The sequence below is a fragment of the Dromaius novaehollandiae genome, chromosome 8 (assembly GCF_036370855.1).
Source record: "Dromaius novaehollandiae isolate bDroNov1 chromosome 8, bDroNov1.hap1, whole genome shotgun sequence".
Classification (NCBI taxonomy): domain Eukaryota; kingdom Metazoa; phylum Chordata; class Aves; order Casuariiformes; family Dromaiidae; genus Dromaius; species Dromaius novaehollandiae.
The window spans coordinates 32,771,890-32,798,055 of NC_088105.1; the positions used below are offsets into that span (position 1 = coordinate 32,771,890).

The following is a 26,166-nucleotide window of genomic DNA, read 5'->3' on the forward strand; positions in this document are numbered from 1 at the left end:
CTAGGGTTAAACCAGCTGTGCTGTCATAGTTTTTTTGGGGAAGTTACAAACCCTTTATGCCCCAGTTTTCCATCCATATAATGGGAATAACTCCCCATTTTACAGGAAAATAATGAGAAGAAATACAGTGAAGATTAAGAGACACACTGCTGGGGGGGAGGGGGGGGGCATATGAGTACTACAAACAGATATGCTCAGGCCAGACTGTAAAACTGCCTCCTCATGCTGAGATGCTACCCATGTAAGAAGTTTTAATGAAAACAGCAGGATGACTCATCTGACTCACATCTCTGCAATGAGAATAAATGCTTAGGGCTGCCTCACCAGGCCCTTGGAGACACAGAAGTTTATTTTTAAAAGAGACACAGGGCACTCAAGCAATGCTCCTTTTAGCTTAGTTTCCTAAGAAAGTGATCACACTCTGCAAACACATCTGTCTGCCCTTCTGTTTCTCTCGAATCTGACAGCCAATTTTAACTGAATTCTCCAAATAGCACAGACATCAGTAACACTGTAAGCCCTTATTTACATGAAAATAAGCAGGAAGGAGAAAGACTTTATGAGGAAAGGCTTAGGTATGAGCTCAGCCCCTTCCTAGACACCACAGACTCCAATAGTGAGAAATCCCACAGGACCCCTAAACTTCATGAGGTCTGTTATTCACAGATGGACCACGGGTTTCTTGGAAAGAAAGGGGAGAGAAACAGGGAGGCAGGTGGGACAGTGTAACCCAATAGTTAAAGAAGAAACTAAAATCAGGCTTCTGCTCAGTGACTTGATTTTAAAAAGTTCTGATTGTCTGTAGGTATCAAGTGCCAGTCCTCCACTGTTTTCAGTGGGAATTGCTCACCGTTCAGCAATGATTACTATCAGTGTAAATGCTTAAATACATAGGGATTGCCTTAAATTCATAGTCTTATTGGTGAAAAACAAGCAAGCAAACAAAAACGCTGTTACTTTGCTTTTTTCCAAGTCAGTGTCCTTTCTCCTCGAGGGGCATGTATCCAAAATTGCCTCAGGGATTTAAACTCAATACCTGTTACAGATCAGTGGAAGTTCCACTTCCCAGTTTCATTTGCCATATAAATTATAATCATTGTAGAAGCTTGATACACATGCAAAATTCTCATTTAACATTAGCACGCAATCAGATGCCTCTGGAGGAAGAAAGATGTTTGCAGCGTCACAAATGCAAATGCAAGGTTTGATGTGGCCAAACGGTTTTAAAAAACCTATCTGTGGATCTACTACATCCATGAACTCTAGTTCAATGAGTGGAGTGCCCACTGCTCCTGGGGTAAGGTCTTCAGCCCAGGTGATACTGTGGAGGAAGGAAGGAGGCACTCAGCAAAACTGTGTGCCCAAGGTGAGGGCACCACAATCCTTCAGACCTGAATCTGCCTGGATGGGAGAAGTAGAGGAAAAGCCATCCAATAACTGGACCAAACCACCACTAATATTACCCTGATATTAAACAGCCTTGATTCTTAGCACAGCTGATTTCTGACATCAGCCTGATCTCTCTGAAGTTCATGCAGTGACCTCTGGATCTTCCTTGTGATGGAATTTGATGCCTTGAATCCATGGGTGATGAGAATAATTCATTGAGCAATGATTTAAAATGCTGCAAACACAGGCAACATTACAGCCTAAACCTACCATAGCATCAGAGGTTTACTGCTCTCCTTGTGCAGAGAATCACATGAGTGTATTTCAGTTAGCAATGTTTTCTTTTGCTTTCTGAAACCAGGAGGAGACAATATCACAAAAGTATTTGAGATCCATGTGAACCTGGTTTAGCCAGTGTGGATTGGGATTTACATTCCAAGCGTATAATGAACACAGAGACACAAAGATGTGGGCCCACAACGCTATTAAGCTCTTGAAGATTATCGCAGTCTCACTCAATAACCTGGTCCTTTCTTAACGACGTTGGCTTTGTATGAACTACAGCCTTTAACAAAGCTCAGTGCCAACAGGAACCAGCAACATCACAGAGGCTGAGTGGCAGCCCAGTGTAGTCCCTTGTGTTAGATATCTGGACAAACTGTATCATTTTTCCTCAATCGAAGAGGAAAGTGTTTATCTGGGAAGCGTTTCACATCACGGACAATAGGGAACTGTTTAGCTTTCCACAAATAGGCTAGTATGCAACTTCCGAGAAGTCTCCAAGGAAAACTTTGGAACACTGGCCATGCCTTTCCAGCAGGGATTTCATGTAAAGTAGTTAATGCCCCACATCCTTCATCCTGATTTATTCCTGCTTCATCTTTGTTTCAAAGTGCTGCACTCACTTCAAACACAACATGGGGCTCATCTCTGTGAATATGCACTTTGATCGCGGGGGACTCCACATTCATATCGGCTGTTCAGACATAAACAGGGATGTGCTGTCTCGACAGAAGTATTTCTTTGACTGGCTTTATTTTTCCAAGAGTAATTTGGAAATGTGAAGTTGGGGGTCAATGACAGGGGATTCAAATCTAGTGGCCAGACAGGGCACTGGATACTGGATCTCTTGGACTTTGACTGCCACAGAATTGCTGCAGGTCAGCAAGAAAATCCTCGTATCCCTGACGTGACACATTCCTTGGGAGTGAGCGGAGAGAGGTTTCGGTGTGCTCTTGCCACAAACAAAGGCACCAAATTAAGTCCCAATTCCTCTGCAAACTGCCACTGGTAGAGAATGACACACACACAGATTTGAGCTGGTCTGACTTCCCATACTGCGTAAGAGTGGGGAAACACCCAAATACTAACCACTACATTCATCCCCTGTGGGAGCAACTGTTTTCTCACTAAAGTCAATGGGAGTTATGACTGTTGGGTGTAAATTTATGATAATTCTCAGTGCTAATAAAAAATCCTGTTCTAAAGCAAGGCTACAGAGGAGGCAGACAGACAGACAGACAGGTCCACAGCAGTGATGATGGGGTAAATCACCCAGTTCTTTCCACAGATCCATGACAAACTGGAGTTTCAGATGTCTGTCAGTGGCAAAGATCTAATTTACACAAGCACAAAACTGCAGCCCCTGGGACTACTGGTCTGAGCACAAGTTCAAGGCCAGGGCCTGAGCAGATATTTCAGTTTCTCTCAGAAATTCCCTGTGCCCCAGCCTTTCTCTGTAAATTTGCATTTGTCAATTCTAAAATTAGATTTACTGCAGCAAGGCATTTTTAGTCAGGAAATCATCTTCATCCAGGACATCCTTCCATCATATCAATTGACAGCTATGTCCACATCTATATACAGCATTTGATCCTTTTTTCCTCCCCCATCCTGTTTTCATTCACAGGTCCATTTTTCATTCTCCCTGGAATGTAGAACATTTGGGAGTGTAGGTGGAAAGCCAAAGTCTTTCAACACCCATTAATAGAAATTTGTTTTATTAATTAGGTTTGTGGGAAGAAAAAAAAATAAAAGAGCTGATACTGTGCTCTGAAAGCATGAATCACTGTCATGTGTATGAGAAGACATGCCCTCTGAGACACTAGAGGCTGCTTCAGACAGAATAAGTGACTGAGTTGCTTTTTTGGGAAGTCCTGAATCATCAAACATAGCAGTTTAATCCCCAGGAAATGGGAAGCATCTTGGCATGATATTCACTCATATGGAACACGAGCTCCAGAGAAGGGTGAAGCTCCAAATGTTCTGGAGATCAGCTTAGCTTGTGGAAGGATTTTAAAACTTGAAAGCTTCTCTGAAGTATCTGAACTGGAGCTGGGCAAAGTATTCCCAGCACATGATTTAGTGGATGAATTAAACTCTTTACATACTTTACAGATTATATGGGAATTTACTTTGACTTCTAATAAAAATGATTCAATGATTATGAAATGAAAATGTATTCTGGCTTCTAAGTTATTTATTGTGACAAGTGCTTCATGTATTCACCATTCCTAATTTCCTAGTCCTGTCATAAGAACTTACCTTTTGGAGTACTTACTCCTACTCTTAGCATTCACTAGAAAGAACAGTTGAGATGAACACTCAACAGTATACATGCTTCTTAATCTGACCCTTAACCATGGTTCTCCTAAAGGGACACACATACAGTCATTTCAGACCCAAAACTGGATCATGGCAAAAGGTCACCTGAATGCCCTTCATCCACTCCATTGTGAATCACCCAGCTTGGCTGAGATACCACAAGTTATTAGAAGTGACTGTTTATTTTACATTGAAGTGGACACAAAATGGTACAAGATCATATCTCATATGTCTGTAAGGGTGACCCTCTACTTGTTGGGCTATTCAGAAAGGTTTCAAACAGCAAATTTCACAAACTGCTACAACTAAATCCACAAGGGCTCATTTGGCTATGCCAGCAGTTGCAGAGTGTTATTTTGGAGAGCTTCTAACCCTTTTTGGAACGTGAAGCATAACCCTATAAACACCCAATCGCTCATGAAAGATGGAAAACATATTTTTCACTCTATCTGTATGTGGAAAATTGTATCCTCAACTTTTTCCTTTTAAGACACTATTCCTGAAGGAATTTTCAATGAAAGTGTCAAAAAGAAAAAAAGTCCCTGATTCTTTCTTCCTGTCTCTTTTTTAAGAATTCATGCACATTAAAGAGCTCCCTGCATGAAAAATTGCTTGTGATTACACTCATGTTGAATCAAATAGTCCTACTGATTGCAATACAACTCACAGACCTCCTAGCTGAAGGTAAAGAAGTCAGCTCTGGAAGTCGAAAAGCTATCAGGCCTAACGTGTGAGGTCTCTTTGCCTGACAACATGATAGTGAAGGTAAGGAAAGTCGGCACTGCACAGACAAAGTGACAGCAAACAGACCACAAACTTCCTTAGATAAACGACAGTCTTTCAAACCACACGATACCACTTGATACCTTTGTGCCCCTTAAGCTGTTACAAAGTGCAGCTGTACTTCAGCCCAGATTGATATCACTTGGGAAGGAGGCCATCAATCCACAGGACAAGTGCAGGCTGAATACACAAACAGAAAATTCACACAATCTCACTGCTTCAGTATAATGCTGGAAAAAGGATGGGACAATTTTTCCAAAGGGTTAAATGAGTCTAACAGCATAGCCTTGAATCCAAGGCCAAAGTCCTTCAAATAGTAGAGGAATTCATCTCACAAAGTCATTAGTCATCTAAAACTAGCCAGATGTCTATTGCAAGCAAGCTGGGCAGGCTTTTCCCATAACATCGGTGTCTAAGACACCCATGAATCCCGATCTGGAAAAGCCACTCATTTTCCATTGCATCCACACAACTACTTGAACATAGTCTCGGTTTCCAACTGATTCTCTCATGGCTCCTCACAACCAAAGACAAGCGACTAAACCCGTGATTCAACTGTTCAGTTCCTTTTCAGCAACAATCTCATGATGATCCTGCTCTAGAAAATACTGGCACTGATAGAAACCTTGCTATTGACTTCAGTACAGTTTGGATTAACTTTATTTCTAGTAACAATGGACCAGAATTTTATTCTTATACTAATGACCTTAAGGTGAAAAGATCTGCACTAGAGTTGCCTGGAAGCAGGAACAAAATGAAGAATCAGCTTCCCCTGTGGAAACCGGAATTACAAAATGTGGCTATAAAATAATCAAAATAGCAATTAGCTCTGATCTTTTGACGTTTCCAATGGTCTCTAAGTTGACTATTTGCCAGTTTACATACAAAGTATGAGATCCAGATCTCTTAAAACTGATGAGCTGCTAAAAACCTAGAAATTTTAGGACCAGCCTCAGGACAATTCAGCGAGCAAACCGCCCTTGGGCAAAAAGACCAAGCCCAGGATCCCCAGTGGCCCCTTGTGCAAGCTCCCCAGGAACAGAATCATATGGAATATGCAACAAAAGATAAAATCTGATTATAGAGAAAAGTGAATGCCCCATTGGAAAAACCACTCAAACAAAATTCCTGAGAAGTTCACTTCTGTATTCTTTCACTAACACCATAAATCATCCTTGTCTTTCATGGATTTTTTTGTAGCAAGTTGCTAAATTCTACTCTTTCAGATGTCATTCAGTGTTTAAAAGTGGCTTAAAGAACATGGAGACACACTGGCCCTAAGTAATGCGTTGCTCAGGAAGTGACAGGATAATTAAGTTTCCATGGCTGAGAACTCATAAGTTAACTTTGCTTCTCTACCATGTCTTGGAGTTTTTCTTTGATTTCTTTCCCCCTAATCGTTACTTTGATTGGCTCAAACCCTATGCTTTGTGGCTGAAAAATAATTATAGGTACAAAGGCAATTAAATCACAAAGGAGGATATTTTAAAGGCACATGGGAATCCCTTGCAAAAGTAATATGCATATTTTCATGACTAAATATTTTAAGCATTAAGTAATTATATTCTCCAATGTTGGATGAGGCAGTAAATTTGGCAATGCATGTAGATGAACCCTATTTAATCCCTATATGCCTTATACTGCAAATTATACTGTCAGAAAAAAACCTAAATTATGGGTTTGCTTCTCTTCTGAGGGCAAGGGAGCTAGTAAAGGGAGCATGTTTTCAGGCTCAGATCAAATAGGAGATCCACAGATTTAAAATAGGATTAGGAAGAACTGCAGCATCCCAACAGGAAAATTATTTCACCCACAGAAAAAAATTTCATGCATTTTTCCCTGTCTCAGAAGAGATGCAATCCAGGATAGGCTAGCATCTCACCAGCTCTTCTTTTGTCTCAATTAGCTCAGTTGTTCTCAATGAGAGAGTCACATCTCTCATAATCTTTTTACCTTTCTCTTTTCTAAATAACATTTTACAAATTTCCCTGCAATTCTAACACTCCTCCAAGCAAGTCCTGAACGTTAACAGCTAAACAGTCCAGGAAGTATGAGAGTAGAGTAGTGGTGCCAGGCTGGCACCAGAAAGCCAAGTCCTTTGGGCATCCGAAGGAACACGGCAGCTGCTTGGTGACTCCTGAAGGCTTTGATGGAATCCACACGTTTCTGGGATGGAATCTGTCAAATTTTATTTTTACCAACTTGGAATTGAGGAAGAAAATTTTATCACTTTTTCCAGCCAACTGTGCACACCATCTACTGAAAGTCATGGACCCTGATGGAGAGGAAACGCTGCATCACTGTGTGGATTGGGTGTACTTACATGCTATGGGGAACAAGAAAGCGTTTATGGTGGAGCAAAGAAACCTCCACTAAGAGACATCACTGATGCAGGGGAGCAAGGGTCACACCTGTAGGATGCTACGTGACAAGGAGAAGGAGCAAACTCTGCTGCAGAGAGAAGGAGAAAACCAGCAAAGATACATCGCTTCGACTAGGCCAGTAAGTTCAAACATAAGGAGCAAGGGTAATTAATTTCTACAGTAGAGTTCTGAGAGTTTACAATAAACTCTTATATAGACAGAAATAAAAGCATGCCCTGCATTCTCCCATTCTGCAAGAAGGCAGCATTGAGCATAATATCTGAAAGACCAGTTTGATGGAAATGAGCACTACTGTGTGTTTTTCTGTCCTAGAAAACTGTGCGCAGTACGTCAAGGCTTGGCGCACAGCAGAAGGTCAGAGCTGATTCTGAGAACTCAGTAACAATACAGTCATCACTGGACACAGGTGCTTCCTGAATTGATCTTGCAATTTGGCTGTTTCCAATTAAATCTGAAGCAGCTGTGGCCTTTTATCTACTCAAATCATCGGAATTCATCTGAGGTGAAACCTTCTCCTACCTCTTTGTCCTGCCCCACCCCAAGCGCAGAGCCCTGTTTTCTGCAGAAAGAGAGGGGCAGGGACAGCCAATTGGCAGAAGTAGGGGGAAAAAATGCCGTTTTTATCTTAGGGCAAAGTAATGAGATAGTGATCCAGCCGTTCATTTTCCAGTGCATTTGTTTGTGGACCACAAAGAGAGCCAGCAAAATAACAAGAACATCTGAATGCTGCTGAAGGTTTCCAGGCAAACAGATTCAGGACACTTTCCCTCAGGCTACAAAACAAACAGATGAAGCCAACATGAGGATAAGTTCTCAAGTGTTTATAGAATTGTTCTGCGCTCTGAGTATGATAGGATTTCTTTTACAGAAAGGGATCAAACTTTAAAGAAGTTATTTTCACTAGTATGCTAATAGGATCTTAGAAAAAGCTTCAGATCAGCACTAGGCCTCCAGGCAGATCAACAGGAGTTAGCTGATTTTGGAAATCCAGCAGGTGAGAGCTCACAAATAGCTCCACAGCAGCTAAATGTAGTACATATGAATTTTTCATTGATGGATCTTTGATTCTGGAGCCATCAAAACCTTATGAGTCACCCAACAGTTTGCCAAATTCCTTCTGATGTCCAAGCACCCGGGGCTTCCCAGCCGCACGCGGAGCACTCTGTTCTCACAGTTCCCAGACTGCGAAGCTGGCTGTCCTGCTAAATGACTGGCAGTCACGCCACTGGGCAGCCAGCAAGCTCCAGGGGGTTCCCAGATCGGAGCATGACCGATGGGCTGCCCCGCTTTCCTGCTTCCCTCTTGCCGAGCTCACCAGACTCCCCAGGTTTCTCAATTTGCTTTCCTAGAAATTGAAAAAATTTTCTAAATTTCCAAATTTGCTCATTCACTGGCTGTTCTTTGCTCTCCAGGATACCTGGCTTTCTGGACTCTTTGGGCTTCTTGCCTGGGTTCTTGCCCAGGTTTCTTAGCCAGCTGCTAAGTAACCAAGAAACCCTGACAGCCAGAAGATGGTAAGATGGCCTAAACCTCAGGTGAGTGGAGAGCTGCAGAACATCAGTATTTTGGTGCTTCCAGTGAAAGATCTGGAATTTCCAGCCTTCCTTTTTAAAAACTAAAGGCTTCAGCCTTCTTTCCTGATTTAAAATAAATTAAAATTGTTCCCTTTCCCTCAAAAAATAATCTCACTTTTTTGTTGCTGGATGAAAATTCCATGTCTTGGCCACCTCCTCTAGCCTGCCAGGGTCTCATTTTACTTTTCTCTGGCATCTTAAGAAAGGAAGAGCTTGGCTCAAAGTCGTGTTTGTCACTAGATGACAGAAATCTGAGACTCTAGGCATTCTTTTCTGTTGACTTAATAAGGAGCCATTTCACAACCTGTGCTCAACATTTTGGACACAGAAAGCCAGCAATCTTCTGGCTTTACCCAGGCAGTATGTAACTGACAGTATAAACAGCTTTGATCTTTGTCCTGTTTAATTCTTCTCAAATCTTTTCTGATACAGTACTAGTAGGTTTCTTTTTTTCTACAAAGGTATTCTCTTGTCCTTTCTGAAATGGAAATGGATGGCAGAGCCCAAGTGAAATGATAATGAACTACTCTACCTATTTATGAACATGCTGATACCACTGCTTCATTATTACTGACCAATAAAGTAATAATAATCATACTATTCTAGGACAGAGATATTAAAGAGAAATAGCTTTTGCTCTCTTGCCAAGGCATCATTGCTAATAAGTAGGATGTAGCATGAGTGTTTTGCTAAGGTTATTTCCATCATTTTAAATATGGAGCCTCTGACTTAACCTGAGAAAGACTGTCCTGCAAATTACTGTCCAGAAATCACTGGTATTCACCAAAACCATTCTTAGTTTCACTATGTTATACCTATAAGAGTTCCTATGTGCCATCTCAAATTGTTCCTCCTGGTCCTTCTGGGCACACTTCACGCACAGTAATCCTTTTCAGAATTCCCTTGGCCAAAATACAAGCATGCAGTTGCTTCAGGTTTTCCCATCCCCTTGTATTTTCTCCATGTGCTGTCCACCCCCACAACTCTCTAAATTAGAGTGCAGCTGATCTTCCCTGAACGCCATCCAATTTTTCAATTGTCAGTGCCAGAATGGAACATACTGGGCTTGACTCCCTTATACAACTTACCTGGAAATAAATCAGAAAAGTCTCTTTTGGGTTTAAGCAGAGGAGAGAAATACCTGTTATATCAGGTATAGCTCCATAGGTATCAAGACAAAAACTATCTCTGTCATCCATAAAAATTTCTTCTTGGAAGTAGCTCAAAATCCATTCTGAACTTCTACTTTTTTGTTCTAGGTATACCCATTCAATATAGCCACTACCTCTAATGGGTTCTTCTTGGTGGCCCTTCGTCTATTTTCAGATGTTTTTATTTCATCAGTTAAAAAGGAAAGAGGATAGCAAAAAAAGAAGTGTGGACAAAAAGGCAAGGTTCCTTAAACTCTTCTAATAACAACAACATAACCCCAGCATCACTGAACAATTAACCAGCCACCCCTTTGGAATATGCTGCCAATCTTCGTCAAAACTGTATTTGAGTAGACTGAATAAACATGTCCTTTGCAGCTCGCCCAGAAATCATCAAATACAGGTTATTCCAAAATAAGAAAGAAAGCAGTTTGCAGCAGCTTCCTCTTTTCCAGTGGGAGCTGAGACTGAGCACTTCTGATGTCTGTGGACCCAGCAGTAGGACAATGAAAACACGATCTCTGAAGTGCCTGTCTGGAAGCCTCTTTTTTTTAAAGGTAGCAAGCTCTTTCTTGGGTATGTATTTAAATTGTCTGCACTTAAACTTTCTAAAACCTTCTACTGTTTCTATGCCTTGAGTAACGCAATTTAGTGGTAATTCTGAATTTCTTCAAAATGACATTTATTTTCCTTTCTGTATTCTTGAAGATATTGAGTGACACCTCCTCTAAGACCGACTGATCTGTCTGGATCATCAGGCCATAGGAACACTTACAGATTCATCAGCAGAGCATCTAATCTTTATGGGAAACAACCACACGCCTTCTCTCAGCGCAGTCCAATATTACTGCACATCAGTATATCCTTTAATAAAGCTTCATATGCTCACCGTCCAGGACAGATCCCACTGGAATTAGGGTACTAGTCTAGACTAAGGGGCCAACCTGCCACACACAGTGATCTGGATCTGGGTACAGAAGCTACTGTCTCTAGGATAATTCAACGGAGGACATATGCATAGTTCTAGGCAGCAATCCAAGCTCATTTGCCATCAAGTACATCTCCCCTAGAGACTGACAGTTTTAGGAATGACTGCATGAAGAAGTGACACCATTGCAAGGGGGCGGGGGGGGGGGGAGTACATAAACAAAGGTGCCCCATGTTGCAAACAGGTCAACATTAATGGGTAGCATTGTTTCAGGTTTCCTGTTTCATGTTACATCAGTCTATGATGATGTCTATAGACATAACCCAAGACCATGCAGAGTAGAGACTGTTTTTGGCTATCTCTCACAATACTGTGTATTTCTCTCTTCTCAAGGACTTGAACGGCCAATAAGTTAATAGTTCCACAATTTCCAGTTGAAACATTTTTCACAGTAAGATGATACTTTCAACTAAATGAAAATTGCTGTGGAAAGTGTCTGTCTGCCTGAAAGGAAAGTTTGTCAGAAAGCTAAGAAATGTATACCTCAGCTGTTTTGGTATTGTTTGCTGATTTTTTTTTTTTTTTGCTTTGTTGCATTTTTAGACACATGGGTAGAAAGGCATTTTTGTTAATTTTAGCCAATATTTTCCAGCTCCAGCCAGTTATAGTGCTTACTGCTCTTCCTTGTGCCATGCTGACTTCTCTCCCTCTGCCACAGGGGTTTCTTTAACCTCATCTGGATATATGCTCTTCCTTGCTTTTGATAGTTTTTTCTTCCTCTTTCCCTCATTGTTATTTAAGACTGCACTTTTATTGCTCAGCACACTCCAAGAAACATTTAGGATAAACTCTCTGTCAAAGATACTTATGTACAATTGAGCCTATTACATTCTGTATGAATCATTGAGGGTGTTTCACAAATAAGGTTAAATCAGCCAGATTTTCAAACTATATTAAGCATAGCTCTTCCAGACATGGTCTACTAGTCCTGCAATTAATCCTCCATATTAAAACTCACCTCATATTTGGATCATGTCAAATCTGCCCCACCAGGGACAGGAGCTGCTCACGCGTACACCTAATGGGGATAGCAATCCTATGACGGAGCAATCTCAGCCAATTTTTATCTGCAGAATGCAGCGGAAAGGTTAACTTTGCACAGGCTAGATGGTCTCTCAACTAACCCTTCCTATTTTATTTTCTACGATGCCTTTAAACTTTAGGTAGACAGAGACCTCACCTAAATGATCAAGAAAGGTCTTTCAGGTAAAACTGAAATCCTACCTGAAGAAGAGCAGCCTGGCATGGAAAGGCATGAAAAATAAGGCTGGTGGCACTCTACTACCCTGCAATGCAGAGGCAACTTACATGCCCACAGAGAGGAAGGACCAAATAGCCATGGGAAGAAATGAACAAGAATAAGATGTTCTTAGAAGACAGAAAGAGTCTGTGGTGTTTCTGACCTGGTACAGTTAAGCAGCTGTCACATGGCTAATGTTCACACATGCAAAAACAGCCAGTGAGGATCCATGTGTTTCCAAACATACTCTATGGATGCTTTATAGTGCACTTTTTATCTGGAATGTGGATGGGAAAGGGAGGTACCTTATGGCCTCACCCTCTTCCTCTGTTTACACGGTATTTTGCTTAGTCATAGAAAGAGGAAGAGAAAAAAGAAAAGGAGATAAGAAGTGGCTTAATAATATGTGGGGAGCTGCTTACTTTCCAATTGGTTGTCCAGGAGGGGTGTGCTCCACTTCAAATCCTGCTTGTCTCAGTACATCAATCACAGTGTTGTTACCCAGGAAGTGACCTAAAATACAGGTAGAAAATAGCACTGTCAGTCAAACTGCTCCTCTCACTCATTTGATATTCCTCCTTTTGGAACAACAGGCTTGGGAGACAAGGTTACCAGAAGCTAGACTATCTCAAAAAGCAGGAAAGTCACATCATTCAGTTTGTTGGAGTTCAGACTCACCTATTCACAGCTTAGCCCACTGTGGGCAAGACAGTAGCCAGCGTACAGCCTGATATGGGCTCCTTTCATCCCATATTCCTCTCCCTCCCCTCACGTGGTCAGGGGACTGGGTAGACAAAAGAAAGCCTAGATTAATTTTTTTAAACAGTACTTTATTGTACGGGAGTCTCCGAATTGTTAGGATCGTCCTCCACTGCAGCAAATGAATTTCTTACATGGATATTAGAATGACCCTCCAGTGGAGAAAAGAAGATTGCTAGGGCTTTGACTCATGTATTGGAACAACTCACAGCCCCAGATGTCCACCCTGCCCATCATCATTCACAAACATCTGCTTATGAAGCAACTCTGAAGCTGCTCTATGTGCAGCTCAGTGCTTATCTACCTAAAGCATCAGCTTACAAATGGCAGTGGCTCAGCAGCTGCTTCAGCAACCATTCAGCCACGTGTACAGCAAGGTCGGGAAGAGCTGGGATGAAGATTTAGTCCTTTATATCAAGGCACTTTGCTAAAAGTGTAAAGGTCACATTCCTACTCACAGAAGTAACAAAGAGCCCAGTAAGTATTGTAACATGTATGGGCCTTGAAAGAGTTTACTTAAAGGAATCCTATACACTTGAGGTCTGAAGCAAATCCTACTGGAGTCAATGGGAATCCTCAAAGGACTCTGGATACAGACTCAATAAGGCACAGTAATCCCTCCAAAGCTTTCAACTTATTGTCAGAGTCCCACATTGTTTTCAGGGTATGTTAGAGATATAAAGTAAGGACACAGGAACTCCACTGCTAGGGCAGATTGAGGGTCCGCATAGCCCAGTAACCTATGTCCAAGTGCAGCCCACAGTGAATGTTAAATGTATATAAATATATACACAAATGAAACCGGGAAAGGACTAAATGATCCTCCCCCATAATGTCCTCTTAGCTTCTAGCTCCGAATGGCTGGATGACCCCCAATTACATCCAGGCCATCATGTCTAACTGCCAGCTCTGAGTAGACCAATTCACCATGAATGTGCTTAATTCTCTGCCTCCATGTACTTTTTGCCCCTGTAATGTCTTGTAGCAGAGTGTTTCATCACATGCTGTGTGTAAAAATATGCTCCTTTAATTTGCTTTAAACCTGCTGCTTGGAGAACTTGTGTCCATGAGAAGCACATTGCACGTGCTTGCAGGAGATACTCGTAACTGCCTGGCTTCATAGCAGAACCAAATGTCACACCATAGCAGAACCAAATGCTTTTCATAGGAAAAACAAGGCCAACAGGGCATGCCTGAGCCTCTCTCTATTCATATCATTATATAAGGAAGCCGGTGTAACTGTGAGCAGAATCAACCCTATGACAATTTACCTATACTGCACAAAGACAGTCACTATGAACTTGAGGGTAATTCAGTCACCAGTTTTCCTTAAGCCTGAGTCTTTTTGCTTACATTGCCAACAAGGGTGCTAATTCATATCAGTTGTGAGAATGATGTAGTTGTATGGCTTTTACTGTAACTTGCAAGCACTGGTAAGAGCTTTTAGCCAAAAGACTTTACTTTAAATGATTAAACGTGCATTTGCAGGGCCCTAACGCGTTCCAGGATTCCTCCACTTCCTTTTAAGAAAACTCAAAATTTGATTTTCCCCTGACTAACTTGCTTATAACAAAAGCCAAAGGAGCAGAGAGCAGTCCCAAAAATGTGTTACACACACTCAGAGATTCAAGCAACAAGACATTTGTGAGTGATTAACTGGATTTGATCATATCCTGGTTTTTAATGTAGTGGCCAAGGCAAACAAAGGCCCCGATTCTGTCATTGGCAAAGTGACACTGCGGAGTTAAGGTCAAAGGTGTCAAGGTCAAAGATGTTTCTGTGTCCACGTTTCAATGGTCTAGTTTCCCTTAACGGGAGTCTTAAATGCCAAGAGATTTCTTAACGGAAATAATTGTCCTGAGTCCAGCAAATCTTTGACATCATGACAGTAAAAAAGAATCCAATTTTAAGTGCTTTAAACACAGAAAAAAGTAACTAAGCAACAACTCTGAATTCTCATCCACAAAATGAATGGATTGTCAGCAATGTCAGCTTCTCAGCAAAGCCCTGAGAGTCCCAAAACGCGATAACCTTCTGGCCTTCCCATTCTTGCCCTCTGTATGGAGACCACGATCAAAGCTGCTAACTTGTTGGCTTGGTGATCTTCTGCTGTGCATGAATGCAGAAGAAAACATGGACTGTCTAGTGTGTTTTCCACTCCTTTTCTGGATGCACAAAGAACTTTGCTTTCTGCCTTACAGCAAACCCAAAACATCAAAACCAAAACACTTCAGAACTGGCACAGACATATGTTAGTGATAGCAATATTTACCATGAGGACACCTGCCCAACAAGAGTTTCAAATGCAGTCCGTTACTGAACTGAGACGAAGTCAAACCAGAAATGTAGATGTAATAAGATATGTGTTTTCACATGGTAAGTTATCCGGAGATGTTCAGTCCTCTGCCATACCATTCACTTGGGACCTGTTCTCCAAGTATATGGGACCCTGTTTTGAAATTGGACTGAAATTATGGGGGAAAGGAGGAAGTTCCTGCTGAGGTAATATCCATCTGGGCAGGACAGAGAACATTCCCAGGACTTTTTCTGAGACTATAGACTGAATTCCCATATCACAAATCTCTTTACCCTTTGTTCCAAGCTCAAAAGTTACTTCTTCAATTTTGCCTTTCCTAACATGAAGGAATAGCATAATATCTCTTCCCATTTTTGCAAAAAGCCCCCACAACTCTGAATAAATGAAAATATTCATTAAAAACTTGAATGCAAAACACAGCTAATTTCATTTCAAGTCCACAATTCGACACGTATTAAAGTGTTTTCAATGCCCCAGTTCAACCAGGAGAAACAAACAAACAAAAATCAAACAGAAAGAAACAACGTCAAGCTGACCTCCAAATAATTCTCTATTCCACATACATAAAACACAGCCTGAAGCTTTAAAAACTCAGGAAATTGCATTAACAGGTCTTTGCAAAGCTTCACCTTCAGACTCAGCATAAAATTTTCCTATTTGCATTATCCCATATGCAGCTGGTAAATTGCTGTCCTTCTCACCTTCAGCTTCTCCTGTTAATATATTCTTTTTGCTGGATTGCAGGACTTTTATACTGACTGGCTCTGTCTTTCTAATCGTCTTCTCCTTAATCAGAATTACCATATTGTGTTTGTTTTTGTATCCATCTTTTATTCTACTTCATAGAAACACTATTGTGGCCAACTCATTATCTCATTGTGAATAATACAAACAACCTGAAATGATGCTCTAGCTCTGTGATGGCAAAACCGAAAATACGCATGTCAAAACCAGCATGTATTGCTACTATCAACAGCCTCTCCAGCCCCTTCTGCCCAGCGCTGATGCCCTCCCAACAGTGATAGCTGCCCAGGCAGATGGAGGAGCAGCCAGCAGGAAAGATGGAGCAGAGCAGAGCTGAGAGTGAAGAACAGAAGAACGTAAGAGCAGATATACTCGGTCTGACTGAAAGGCCAAACAGCCCGATATAAAGGTGAATGCCTAGGGAAAAATGTAAAAACATGGTATGTGATACTTCTCATACGTTCTCGCCTCACCACCAGTGGCAGAAGAAATGAGCTGGATGTGGTACCAATTCATTCTCTGCTCTGTTGCTTTCTCTACCTTAAGCATGTCCGGTCTCCTCCTGGACCCACAACATGCAGCATACAGAGCATCTTGGGGCAAAGAGCTTCACAGGATCAGAGAGCGATAACTGGAACAGGAAGGTCTGAGGAGAAAGGTGGCACTTAGAAGGTCCAGTGCGGGTGGGTAGAGTGAAACATGAAAATGCTCTTGTGTCATTGCTGTAATTCCAGGGTTAAAGAAATCCTGGGAGAAATGTCTTGGCCTGTCTTCTGCTGCTAAGATCATCAAAATTATTCTTTCCAGTTTTAAAGCCCAGGAAAATTTTCCATAAAAAAATTTCCCATATAGAACGACCCTACTTGGTCACACATAACATGAGATAAGCATTCGTTTGTTAAACACTGACAACAAGATAGCAGATAGCGTGTAACACTTTTGATAGCAGATTCCATGTAATGAAAACCAATTTAATGAGTACACTGAAAGACACCTAAGTTTAGTATGGATTAGATCTGTGAAAAACATCCAAGTCCTTGCCTCTGGCTGCCCATATGTAAGGATGTGCAAACAAAACATATAATAACTGCCAGATTTTTTTATAACATCAGTGGGTTTCATTTACTGTCCTGCACAAAAATTAGTAACTGTGTATATGTAAATACACACACACACACACCCGCTTCTGCTAGTAACTTTCTGAAGTTTCTCTACCTGGAAATTTTCATTACAAAATGGAAAAAATTGAAGAAAGTATAGCTATTGAAAAGTTTGTGTATCTAGAGAGAGCTGACAGATTAGAGAGACAGAAGAATGCTCTTGCTTGTGTGTCATTATTCCCTCTTCAGTCTGAACCTGGATAAACTATTGCTTCAGTCTTAACCAAATTTACCTTGACAGCAGATGAAAACTGGATTCAAGAGGTCAGAAAACTGACTGCCTTGGGAATTCCATGCAGGTATAGAAAGAGAAGAGAAAGCAGCCAAGAAAGATTTTCTAGATAAGGACTTAAAGAGTAAGTCTGTACGTGGGCATGGAGATGTGCTGTAAAGTCTCCAACAGTTTCAGTTAAAAAAATATGTATTTCCTGCAAGCAAAATATATCACTAAAGCATCAGTCCACTACACATCTGCACAGAGAAAATTCATGATGATACAAGGCAAACTGTACAGCACGAGTGTTCAGTGTACTCTTAAATAGAATGTTGGAATAAAATATCTAGTTAACAGGTCTCAGGTTGCTACATACTTATATCTTAAATTTGCTCTCAGTTACTGAATGCAGCTCAACAGAAAAGGCCTGAATGAAGTCCTTCTATCCCCTAAGGATATGCAGATACTCATGGGATTTGCTTGAGGACAAGACCCAGTGCTAAACACAGTCATTTCAGAGTTTGAACAGAAATGCAATGAGCTGGGTGGTGTGGCTCCCTGCACTCAATGGGAATTCTGCATTAAATTTAATGGGGCCAAGACTTTCTTCCCTTAGCTCAAGTCTTGTTTTTCTGAGACAGACAATCTATAGACTGGAGACATTGGAGGAACACATTATACAGCACAGTTGCTAATATTAATCAAACATCTTCCATCCCTGATTTTATTTTTCTTTCTGTTTGGGAATTGTGCTTTGGATACACAAAACAGACACAGGTAATGCATTTCCTTATCTCCCCAAGGTTTTATATTTCACTGAAAGAGAGAAAGAATATGCCAATTTGGTTTTTTTGGTTTTGTTTTTTATTAAGAGCTGGAAAATACATGGTTTCCTTAAAGTGCGCGCGCGCGCGCACACACACACACACACACACACACACACACACGCCAGACACAAACTGCTGAAGAAATACATTTTCTTCCTTTCTTGGTGAAATATTCTGGGGGAAAAGAAGTACACTTCTCAGACAACTCTAACAGTAACGACCACATATTTTCTAATTGACCGCATAAACTAAAACTCTCCATTACCATTTTAGACATCTTGGTGATCCCATCAATAGCATATCTAAGCATAAGGTTGCATCTGTGAAAAGTTAAATAAAGTTGTGTGTTCCTACTCACAAAAATACAATCTTGTTTTGATGACAGAAGCAGGAGAAATGTTTCTAAGCAAATGTTGTGTGCTTTATCTGGGTCTAGAGATCTACTACAAATTATTTTGTCTCTTCGTTTCACAGTTCTTTGTTCCATGGCTTAGAGGGATAAAGGGGTACAAAGGAGCAGGAGATAATTCCCTCACAAAGGACCTCCATTGCCAGAGCCTTTGAAGTTGTGCTAAAAAAGCCTTGCTAGCCCATTAGCTGACACACAGCAGAAACCTGAACTGTTTCCATGCACACTACAAGCAGAGCTATTTTCTGCACAATTAGTCATAAAAAGGGCCAATGTAAACTGTGTCGGGAGGTCTCAATTCTTTACATTCTCCACACAGTGAATCAGACGTTATGTATAACGTTTTGTTGCCATTTAGACCTCAGGCTGCTTTGCAATCAGGAGTCGGCAGTCTCTATTCCTGTTTCTCTCTTGACACTGTTTTTCAAGGCTCTTGGCACCACCAGAGTGTTTACAGCAGTTAGACTTCACAAGAATTAATGTAGGCAAAAATTCAAATGCCAAGATCTGCATGTCCACAACAGGGGCAAATATTTACTGGTTTCTTTGCTCATTGCCTCTAAACGTATGCTGTTTCTCTTAGTCTGAGACAGGTCTAACTGAACATTTTGGAGGCTAACTGTTGAGCATGTCAAGAAGAGGCCGTGGTAAGAAGCTGCAGTAAGAAGTCCAGGCAATAAACATGACCTGGATTTGCTAATTTCTCCATTATGGCATTCCACTCCTACCCAGCGATCTCAGGACAACCCCATTGATTTACTAGGGGAGCAACGTGACATCTCACACTACTATTTCCTGCTATGGCAGATGTTCCAGACGTGTAATGGGGAACCAGTTTTGTAAACAAACCCTCCAAATGTCTCCTTTCCTTCTGCTCCTCATCCAGCATCACAGCTGCTTCTATCCCTGCATCAAACCATTCTTTAGTAATGAGTATCATCCTTTAAAAAACAGAGTCCCTTTCTCTCTTTTTCTCATAGTGATTCATATTTAGACTGCTACTGCTCCAGAGATTGTTTCTCTTTCTTCCTAAACCACTTTCTTTCCTAAAATCTCACTCTAGAATGAAGGATTGCCTTGAATCAATATCTGACAAGAGATAAAAGCTGGGTCTGAACACAGATTCTACTTTAGCAACTTGGACCTAGAGGTGTCTAAAGGTTTTTCCTCCCTCTTAGTAGCCTTCTACAGTGAACTATGTTCTAAGTGTAAAAAATGACACCAGGTAGCAGATTTAGATGGGTGGTATGCAGTGTGCCATGATGAATAAGATGTTAGAATTGAATGACAATTTTCATCTTAGATTTTACTAGCAACACAAAGTTCATGTTGGTTGGGATCCAAGGGGGTGGTTCTGGGAAGAGCTAAGAGGATCCCAGTGTTCCTCCTCTCCCCAGGTTAATATGCAACAGGTTGGCACATACATCATGCCAGGGGACAGGGGATGCAGCGTGCTCATCAGCCTCACAAATGCACCGAAACCAGCCATTCTGAAGACCCTCCCAGCAGACGACATTCAACAGAAGTGGGTTCAAATCTAGAGTGTCAGGATGGGAGAAGTGAAAGGGAAAAAGAGAAAGTGGCTTAAAAAGGTACAGCAATAGAAATGAGAGCGCTGGGGCAGCTCCTGGGCACTAACAGCGCCCAAAACACAATGGATGTTGAAAGACAAGCTCATGAGTGAGTGAAGTGGCGCCATGCACTAAGCATTGGTCTCTAAGGCCAAGCAGCCTTAGAGACCAATCTGACCCCTGCTAGGCCTGTTGATACTATACCAAGGGCCTCCCACAGAAAGTAGAGTGCAAAATGCTCAGACTACACTGGGAACTCTGTGCGTCATCTTTTAGAAAAGTAACACAGGCTGTCATCCCAGGTTGCTGGCTTTGGCTATGCTGCAGGACACAGTTCTGCACTTTGAAATCTCAGTATTATGCAAAAAGCTGGGGAGGAGAGCTGGAGATGCAGGGAACAATCCTTTCTTCCTTCTCTATCTTGGCAGGAATTTCTGAGTCCAAAGCACGCCTTAAAAAGCACTTCTTCTGTACAAACTATGTGCAACGGTCTTGTAAAGCAGGCTTTCATCATAACCTCCTTACATCATGCCACCCCTTCTCCAAGGCAGATGGAGAAATCATTTTCCCTCTCTTGTTTGATGTTGTTATTCTCTGCAGTTGTGAGGAACTGACTCATAGCTGCTTTCGGACACTGTCACGGGAAGCAAAGCAATAAAACATAAAAGACCAAAATGTGCAGCACTTTGAACGTCCAGCAATCCTCCCATGACTTTCTCCTTCATTCTTTCTTTGCATGTAATCCCCTCTCTCACCCTGTCACCATGAGCAGCTACAGAACATGCTCTGGAGAAGAGCCATGCTGCAGCCGGGTGGAGACCGGAGTGACTACAGGCTAAAAGTTGAGGGGGTTATTCCAGATTGACACCAGGGCTGTGGAGTGCAGAGTTTTGTTTCCCTGGGATCTCTTTGAGAAATGCAGTGCAATACTACATGCAGAGCTTCTCTTCCTGAAAGATGGACAGGCTTGCACAACCTTGTTCTGTCTTCTTGTTGCCCCTCAATGTAATAAAAAAAATTATTTTTTAACTGAACTGCATGTTCAGTTCTTTCTTCATGTCTTTCCCCTTCACTTCTTCCTCTCTGCCTAGCCTCCTTGAGAAACCTTTCCGCTGAGGGAATGGAGCTAATCTGGAGGCACCCAAATGTCACAGGCTGGAGGTCCTCCTCTAGAAGTGGCTTGGAGGGCAACCCACAGAGACCTCAACTTGCTCACCATGAGATGGGACTGCAGTCTCTCCCCAGACCTTATCAGTTTGGGACTGGTGCTGTACTGGCATACCTTTCCGGTTTCAAAACCAAGCTGGTGTTCCTACACAGTGCTGTCACATGGGCTCAAGTCTTTACATACTTTCCTGAATAGACCTGCCCTAAGTCTATGATGAAGAATCCAATAAAATGCCTTTTTCCACATAAAGCTCAAACTTCCTTCAAGTCTAAACCAGCTGTTTCACTTAGATTAAGAAAAACAACACAAGCAAGAACAAAAGTGAGGTCACCTCCCAAGTGTCTTGTTTGGTCTCTGTGTCAGACCACAGCAACGCTGAGCACTCAAGACAGGATTCATCTCTGCTTTAGACATTTAAAAAAATAACTGACTAGACTAAGACAGTCTCGCTGTCATCATTGGAGAGGACAGAGGCCACAGAGTGATTCATTCCACTATCTCAATGAAACTACCTGTTTTAGGAAGGGGTCTTGCCCTCTGGGCAATTCCATCTCCACTGACCAAGAAAGTTCCAACAGTTACTTTAGACTCAGCATCTATCAGATACAGCATAAGAGCCCACAGAGATGCCCTACCACTGCCCAGAAGCTCCTAAACACTACATGGTGCCCCTCCATCCTTCTTCCCCATCCCTCCCTCTGTTGGCCTGATCCCCCACCTTTCTTTCTATGCTAGAGTTTGCAAGGAAGGTGTTGGGGAGCTGTGTTCATCCACACTTGACAATGTGTTATGGTTGGTTGTGGAGCCTTTTTGGTAATTTCATACTCTAGCTTTTTTAACATGACATTAGAGGAGCTTCCCACACAGATGAAGTCCAACAGAGGATGACCCTTTCAGTATATATTCTTTAGGAAATAACACGCATCAAGGACTGAAGTTTAAAGGGCAGAGGGAGGTAGATGAGTAATTCACAATAGCTTATTACCTCAGCCCAGTGTCTTTGATATATGGTGAGTTCAATCCCCTCCTGACAACGGTAAGCATGTTTAAATTGAAGGAAAAGGTCTTTTGACGGGTAAACACCAAAGCCTATGGATTTGAAATGTTCATTTTCTAGAATGTATTTGTTGTGTTTGCTGGTATGAGCTAGCCAACCTCTCAGGACAAGATATGTGTAGGAAGAAAACCACGTGGGCAGAACTGAAGCAAAGGTTGCCTGTTATTTTGTCCTCAGGCTTTAGTGTGAGTAAAAACTACCTTTTGTGGCTTGCTCAGTCCTAAGACATTGTATAGCAGATGGTTATTTGCATTTTTCCCGCTTACAGAACATCATTATTAGATAGGATTTCTATTTCTTTTTTTCTTTTCTTTCTTTCTTTTTTTTTTTTAAGGTGCACATTCCTCACTGGATTATGTGGTTGGGAACACCCCCTTCTACTCAAAGATGTGACATAAGGTGTGACCGGAGGTGGGTGTCCTCCCTGGAGTCATATGACAAGGGAAATGTGTCTATGTTCCTCACATGACCATCTGCAATGGCCTGGGCAATATACAAAATCCTGTGAACTTAACCCATCCCAGCAGTGCAGCAGGAGAAGAGATCAGTCTGAGGAGAATCCAGAAAATACTGAGCATCTCTGAGAGTCTTCTCAGGGTACCTGAAACATCTCTGGGACTGGCTCAATCAGACAGGACCATCAGAGCACCTTTGCACAGATGGTCTGGTATGAAATGCACCGCCTTTATGTACATTCTTTTCCTGAGTGTCATCAACACCTCTAGTAGTGAGGAAATCTGTATGGAAACGCAGTCTCTCTTTTTGCTCAAGATACTCAATTACTGTGCTTGGAGACTGGAGGAAGCAGACAACATGCTCCCATCCAAACCAAAGTTACCAACTCTTTTCATGTAAGCCACTGACCAGCTCCCAGGACAGCAACCGTGCTAAAGTCCCGACAGCTGGCGTTGGGCAGGTAACCTCAGGGTGAAGTGTTTCATATCCCATCACAAATCCCCTGAGCCATCCTGTCTGGAATGAATAAGGATTTGCTTGCCAAAGTCAGGCAGCAGTTGGGGTTGGGGGAGAAAAAGCTTGTTTCCATACCTCCCTGCTCCAGTCTGGTTGTCTGCAAAGAAGATAACTGTGAACATGTTACTAAAATGCCTGCAGTGATTTGATGAAGTCTCAGCTCAGAGCAGTTTCAACCCTTGGAAAAACTCCTCAGTCAGCAAAATAGCTTTCTGCACGCTGAATATTACCTCTAATTTGTGAAAACACTTCTGAGGCACAGCCCAGCAAGGACCCAATCTTATGGGATCTGAACCTTTCTTAGGACCCAGCTAGTAGTAAGAAATGCAGTGTCTTTGCCTTTCTTATGCAAAGTCTCCTGGCAGGTGCTAAAGATGCACTCAGTAGCCTTCCGGAAGAAATAAATAGTGGTAAGAACCCTAGTAAACCATCACAGACTTTGGTTATCAGAAGTTTTGAGACTTCCCGAACTGGACTGTTGTCTTTAATAGCCTCTAATGGACCACCCCTTACAGAATTTGTCTAATCCCTCTTTGGACTTGTTTACAAATTTGGCTTCCACAATATCCTGTGGTGATGAGTCTGCAATGTCATTATGCACTGTATGAAACTGTGTGTTTGTTTGGAACCTGACGTCCAATCATTTCATTAGGTTCCCCCTGTTCTTACTGTTTGCACAGGAGTGGCTCTAAACAGAGTTAAATAATTTATAATCTAGCTCTAGTGTGAGATTAAACCATGCCAGGGAAGTTGGTGGCAATGTCTACAGCCCTGTCAAGCCTGTGCAATAGCTTAAGAAGACTCTAGATAGGCTATCATTTTCTGCTTGAAAACAACAAATCAAATCTTCTAATTGACAGGATATGGATGCTTGATTGATACTTCTGGTTTTGACCTCACGGTCAATTATTTCAGACTACATTGGTTCCTTCCATCTTTTCTGGGAGCCCATTTCTAGTGGTTCATTTGGACTGTGGCAGCAACACCAAACTGCGGTGTCTCGCAACAGAAAAATGCAGCGATATCATAACATAAAAACACAGTGATGCCTCAGAAAAAGGCTGGCTTTCTGGTGGTTATGGATAGAGGTTAAACTCTGTGCAATAGCAGAGAGTACTGTATGCTTTCTAGTCTGTTTCTCGAGCCAGTGCTCTGCTTGCATAGAAAATAGAGGCCATTTTATCAGACTTAAAAAAGGAAATTCTTCAAGAAAACCAAAAGCTAGACTCCTCAGTCAGACTCTTTTTAACTATACGAGCTTCACATCGCTAAGACCATTGATGGTTCATGCTTTTCCTAGAAAAATCCAGCTGGCCACTGGATGTCACTGTTGTTGCAGAAAAAAACAGAAGAAAGTTCACAAATCGGGCTGTGAATAAGGCGAGGTGAAGTCACCCAAATCTGGAAATGGCCTTTTCTTTCAGTTAACCAACACAGTGCTGGTGGCTCTCTGAGGCTCCCCTGTCAGCGTGAACAGCTGCTCAACAGAGCTGAGGTCTCTATCATCATCTGTGGGCAAATCCTTCATAGAGCTCATGGACTCTGACTTGCCAGTGCCCAGACATCAGTGCTGCTTTCCTGCCCACCAGTTTGGCCTCAGCCTTTCTCTTCCCACCCTGGCACGGAACCAAAGCACCAAAGGCACAAACCCGCCATATAGTGCAGCACAGCGTGGATATTTTCAGGCTTGCCCTTGCTCTTGGACTCAAAGCTGTTACATGTAGTTTTGCGACATGCTTTTGGCTGGCTCTGCTTAAAGGGCATTTTAGCTCAGACACTGTGTTAATGCAGTTGCATGACTTTCAAGGCCAGAGCTAATATCTCCACAGAAAACAGCTTTGTGTTACGTAAATTATTTGCTTGCTCTGAATTCGTCCAGGCATCTCTGGACTGCACTCAATTGCACAGTGGAAATCTTCCTTAAAACACCATCCGGAGCCTTTTAATTGAGGTAATGAATGACATCTTTCCACCATCATGGCAGACCTCGCTGGCGTAGGAAATGGACTTTCTCAAGGGCTGCTTTGAGACTCTACAGCAAGGTCCTACCCTCTGTGTGAGCAAGTGAAACAAGCCCAAGGAATCCACAAAAACCTTTCAAACTCGGTCTCCAGGTCAGGTCACGAAGCCTTGCGGGTTCAGATGGCGCTGCTGTGATATTGCGGGAGATAAGATTTAGGACTTACTTCCCACCTTCCACACCAAGTTCAAGGCTCGCTGGTTTATTCTGTAACATGCTATGTTTATGCTGTAACAGAGCTAAAGAAAACCACAAAACAAGAGAGATCAAAACAAGACACTACTACACACACTTCTGCCCCTGAGAGAAGGAAGGAAGGAACATACAACATGTATTAGTTATGCTGCTTAATATGGTGCTGAAAACCCTTGGATACATGTGGTGTGGGAGGGGATCTAGAGTAGCTCCATCTGGAGATCAGTCTCTTTTGAAGTGCAAAACTTGCCCAAGGCTGTAGAATCAGAGAAAATTGGGCTGGAAAGTACCGATTTTGGTCCATCTACTTGTCATAAATTGGGATTAATTCTGCCTGGGCATGATGGATCAGATGAACTTTGACCCTGAGGGATGTTTGTATAAGTAAGAAAAGGACCTCCACAGACCACTATCACTAGGAGTTTTTTTTTAAGCATTAGGAGTTTCTTTAGCTCTCTGTTTCTTTCTTTCTTTCTTAAAAAAAAAGAAAAAAAGAAGAAAAAAATGCAATGGGAAGGAAGGACACTCCTGTGGCAGGAGGAGTGGGGGCTTCTAACCCGTAACGGCAGAGACTCTGCTACGAGGCTCAGTAAATCTTTTCATCTGTAAATGTACCTATGTAGTGGGGAAAAAAAAGCAG

General features: G+C 42.0%; 1 protein-coding gene across 2 annotated transcripts in view; it reads right to left on the reverse strand.

Annotated features, from left to right (window-relative positions):
* Positions 1-26,166, reverse strand: part of TRABD2B (TraB domain containing 2B) — a 315,314-nt gene that overhangs the window by 47,468 nt on the left and 241,680 nt on the right. For both annotated transcript variants that reach the window (XM_064516186.1, XM_064516185.1), the window contains exon 5: positions 12,536-12,626. In XM_064516186.1, coding sequence (XP_064372256.1) covers positions 12,536-12,626 — 91 coding nt within the window. The remainder of the gene's footprint in view (positions 1-12,535; positions 12,627-26,166) is intronic.